The 4,487-nt window shown below is 50.8% G+C and overlaps 1 protein-coding gene across 1 annotated transcript in view; it reads right to left on the bottom strand.

The window, feature by feature from the left end:
• Window positions 1-3,696: 3,696 nt before the first annotated feature.
• The window catches only part of LOC308148130 (aspartyl/asparaginyl beta-hydroxylase-like), a 33,216-nt gene continuing 32,425 nt past the window's right edge, over window positions 3,697-4,487 (bottom strand). The window contains 1 exon segment of the mRNA XM_080521564.1: window positions 3,697-4,068. Within this exon segment, the coding sequence (XP_080377690.1) occupies window positions 3,918-4,068 (151 nt within the window). The 3' untranslated portion in view covers window positions 3,697-3,917.

Raw genomic sequence — 4,487 nt, 5'->3', positions numbered from 1 at the left:
AAGTGAATGTTTCCCGGGATCCACGGAGAACCAGAAGCTGCTGGACGTCCCAGAACCTCAGCGCTGCTTCTAGAACCTCGTCTTACTTCTAAACTATGAAAGTCGATGCTAATCGACTCGTTTATTCTCCTTTTTCTCCCAAATGTCAAAGTGGCGTCCAGAAGCGGTTCTGTCGTCTCTCGAAACGTCGTCGTGTTGGAAAAACGTGTTTCACTGCTGGACAAACAACTTCACTTTTAAAACTTCAACAAGAAATGAAAAGTTCCACATTCCTGTTGCAGATGAAACGTTTAACAAGCAAACGATTCAGTTTGATTCAAACTCCTAAAACGAGTCGAATCGGTTCGGTTCTGACGAATTTTGAAGAATTAAAATTCCGTGGGATTTGAAAGGTGAAGAACGTCTGGTGACATTCAGACACGTTGGATTGTTTAAAGCTTCAGTTTGAAAGTCGTGACAGTGAAACGACGTTCCTAGGCGGTGGAGAACCAAACCTGCACAGCGGAGAACCTGAAGGAGAACATCTGACTCAGTTCAGGTTCCTTTCATCTCAATGGGAATATTTTCATTTCACCCAAACTTTTTCTAACTTTTGAAAATCTTCATTTAAAACTTCTGGGAACCCTCAGACGTTCTACAACACTGGGCCCAGTGCAGAGAACATTCTAGAACCTTCACTGGGCCCAGTGCAGACCATCACTCTAGAACCTTCACTGGGTCCAGCGCAGACCCCTGATCTAGAACCTTCACTGGGTCCAGTGCGGAGAACGTTCTAGAACCTTCACTGGGTCCAGTGCAGACCCCTGATCTAGAACTGTCACTGGGTCCAGCGCAGACCCCTGATCTAGAACCTTCACTGGGTCCAGTGCAGACCCCTGATCTAGAACCTTCACTGGGTCCAGCGCAGACCCCTGATCTAGAACCTTCACTGGGTCCAGCGCAGACCATCACTCTAGAACCTTCACTGGGTCCAGCGCAGACCCCTGATCTAGAACCGTCACTGGGTCCAGCGCAGACCCCTGATCTAGAACCTTCACTGGGTCCAGTGCAGACCCCTGATCTAGAACCTTCACTGGGTCCAGCGCAGACCCCTGATCTAGAACCTTCACTGGGTCCAGCGCAGACCCCTGATCTAGAACCGTCACTGGGTCCAGCGCAGACCCCTGATCTAGAACCGTCACTGGGTCCAGCGCAGACCCCTGATCTAGAACCTTCACTGGGTCCAGCGCAGACCCCTTATCTAGAACCTTCACTGGGACCAGCGATTCACACAATTCAGCGACTCAATCGAAGTATTTCAAGTTGTGGTTCCGTCACGCCTGAGAACAGACAGGAAGTGAGGTTCCAGGTCAACGTTCCCCTTTAACCTCAGATTGTTTCTACTGAATTCTAAAGATTGTATATTATTATTATTATCGTCACGCTGGAGAACCCGGGTTCCTGTACAGTGTTGGACTCCACTGGATTGTAATGTATTTCCTTTCAATGAATGTAAAGCAGTAAACATTTACACCGACGCCCGGCTGCCGACTCTTAATTTGAAAGGACTGAAAATGTATTTTTGCATTGTGACACATTTCGTCAGTAAATAGAGAGGAAATGTGAGTTTGAGCAGAACGTGTGCAGAACCGGGTTCTTCCTCCGCTGCAGAAAACGTTCCACCACGTCCATCAACAGTCACAGCATTTTCAAAAACTTCCCCCGGAGCTGTTTTCACAAAGTTGCATTGTGAGTGGGTCCAGGCCTCACAAGTCCTGGAAACCTTACACCTGTGGGGTTCAGAGAAATTGCATTTCCTCCGTTTCCACGGAGACGGAGCAGTTTCAAAAAGTTACATTTTCCTCATTTCCACGGAGTGTTTTGTTTTTTAAAAAAAGTTGTGTTTTCCCCAGATGTGCATTTTAAAAAGTTGCATTTCTCCCATTTACCCAGGAGTCGGAGCGTTTTCAAAAAGTTGCGTTTCCCCTCCCGTTCCATGGAGACGGAGCGTTTTCATAAAGTTGGAATTGTGGGAATAAATCTTCAGTTTTACTAAAGTTTCACTCCAGAAAGACCTGAATTATGTCGCGACCACAAGTTTTGAAAACTTCCTGATGCTTCAGCTGAAAACAGGAAACATTTCAACTTAAAGTCAGTTTGGAAATAAATGAAGTTTGAAAACTTCTTTATTCTTTCAACATTTTGAGTTTCAACAGAACAAAACAAAAACCACACTTTTATTTTATTGTTGCTTTTTTTATACCGTCTTTTTTTAATTTTGTATAAATATAAATCTTTTCTCGTTTACATTTGTTTTTGTGCAAAATGAAGAACAAAGTGAAGAAAAGCTTTCAGGCTCGTGGCCACGATTCAACCATGTTGGTGCTTCGCCGTGAGGCACCGGACCGGACCGGACCGGACTGGACCGGGACCGGACTGAACCGGACCGAACCAGACTGGACCGAACTGGACCGGACCGGACCGAACCAGACTGGACTGAACTGGACTGGACCGGACCGGACCGGACTGGACCAGACCGAACCGGACCGGACCAGACCAGACCAGACCGGACCGGACCGGACCAAACCGGGACCGGACCGGACCGAACCAGACTGGACCGAACCGGACCGGACCGGACCGGACCGAACCAGACTGGACTGGACCGGACCGGACTGAACTGGACCGGACCAGACCAGACCGAACCGGACCGGACCAGACCGAACCGGACCGGACCAGACCAGACCGAACCGGACTAAACTGGACCGGAGCGGAGCGGACTGGACCAGACCGGACCGAACCAGACTGGACTGAACCGGACCGGACTGAACCGGACCGGACTGAACTGAACCGGACAGAACTGAACCGGACCGGACCGGACTGAACTGAACCAAGCAGGTTTAGATTTAGGTTCAGGTTCAGATTTAGATTCAGATTCAGGTTTAGATTCAAGTTCAGGTTTAGATTCAGGTTCAGGTTCAGGTTTAGATTCAGGTTCAGGTTTAGATTCAGGTTTAGATTCAGGTTCAGGTTTACATTCAGGTTCAGGTTCAGGTTTAGATTCAGGTTCAGGTTTAGATTCAGGTTCAGGTTCAGGTTTAACGTTCAGTCTGAACGAGGCTGAGAGGAACAACTTGTAGACCTCAATTAATGCTGAAGACCTTGTGGTAGAAACTGGTACTGCATGCTGGTTTTCAAAGAGTGACTGGGACCAGCTAATGCTCACATTAATGCTAATGCTCACCGAGGCTCTAATGCTCACATTAATGCTAATGCTCACAGAGGCTCTAATGCTAACATGCTAAGCAGCCATCTTTGTTGGAATACATGTTCTTTCACATTAAAAGATAAAACTGTTGACAGCAGACGTAGCTCTGGTCCCGCTAATGCTAAAAGGTCGCTAACCCTCTGCGGCGGCTTCCTCCACACTGGTTAGCTGTTAGCATTAGCATTACCATGTGCTGAAACTGCTGCTTCAGTCAAAGCTCCTAAAGCGACTGTGGACACAGACTAATGCTAATGCTAATGCTAATGCTTGGACATGGTTCATGTGACCCCCCCCTCCCCCCTCACCCCCCCCCCCCTCACCCCCCCCCCCTCACCCCCCCCCTCTAAGTTCCATTAGAGTTTCAGTGTTTGAGTCGACGGTGGAGGAGAATAAATTAAATCTGCAGACGTTCCTCATCGTCCCTCGACCGGGTTCTGGTCTGTCAGTCGTCCCTCCTCACCTCCTCACCTCCTCACCTCCTCACCTCCTCACCTCCTCACCTCCTCACCTCAGAACCTCAGAACCTCCACACCTCAGAACCTCCACACCTTAGTAGTTTGACAAAAGTCAGCAGTCTGTCCAGCTGCAGGACTTGTTCTGGACCTCCGGCAGCGTTCGTCCTCTGGTCCTCTGGTCTGGTCCTCTGGTCCTGCTGGTCCTCTGGTCCTCTGGTCTAGATGGGGCTCAGGGTCTGGCGCTGGTGCTGGGTCAGCTCCGGGTGCCAGACGTCCACGATGAAGACGAGACGGAAGCTGTCGGCGTCCTGCCAGACCTCGTGCTCGAAGGAGTCGTCAAAGATCAGGACCTTACCTTCCTCCCACGTCCTGCCGCGCAGAGCAAGGAGGTTAGGACGGGGACAGAGGGTGGGGGACGGGGACGGAGACAGAGCAAGGAGGTTAGGACGGGGACAGAGGGTGGGGGACGGGGACGGAGACAGAGCAAGGAGGTTAGGACGGGGACAGAGGGTGGGGGACGGGGACGGAGACAGAGCAAGGAGGTTAGGACGGGGACAGAGGGTGGGGGACGGGAGACGGACACAGAGGACGGGGATGTGGACACAGGGTGGAGGACGGAGACAGAGCAAGGAGGTTGGGACGGGGACAGAGAGTGGGGGACGGAGACGGAGACAGAGACAGAGCAAGGAGGTTGGGACGGGGACAGAGAGTGGGGGACGGAGACGGAGACAGAGACAGAGCAAGGAGGTTGGGACGGGGACAGAGGGTGGAGGACGGGAGATGGACAC

The sequence above is a fragment of the Blennius ocellaris genome, assembly GCF_963422515.1.
Source record: "Blennius ocellaris genome assembly, contig: SCAFFOLD_188, whole genome shotgun sequence".
Taxonomy (NCBI): Eukaryota; Metazoa; Chordata; class Actinopteri; order Blenniiformes; family Blenniidae; genus Blennius; species Blennius ocellaris.
Note: the sequence above shows the minus strand (reverse complement) of the source record. Positions and strands in the feature narration are given on the sequence as shown.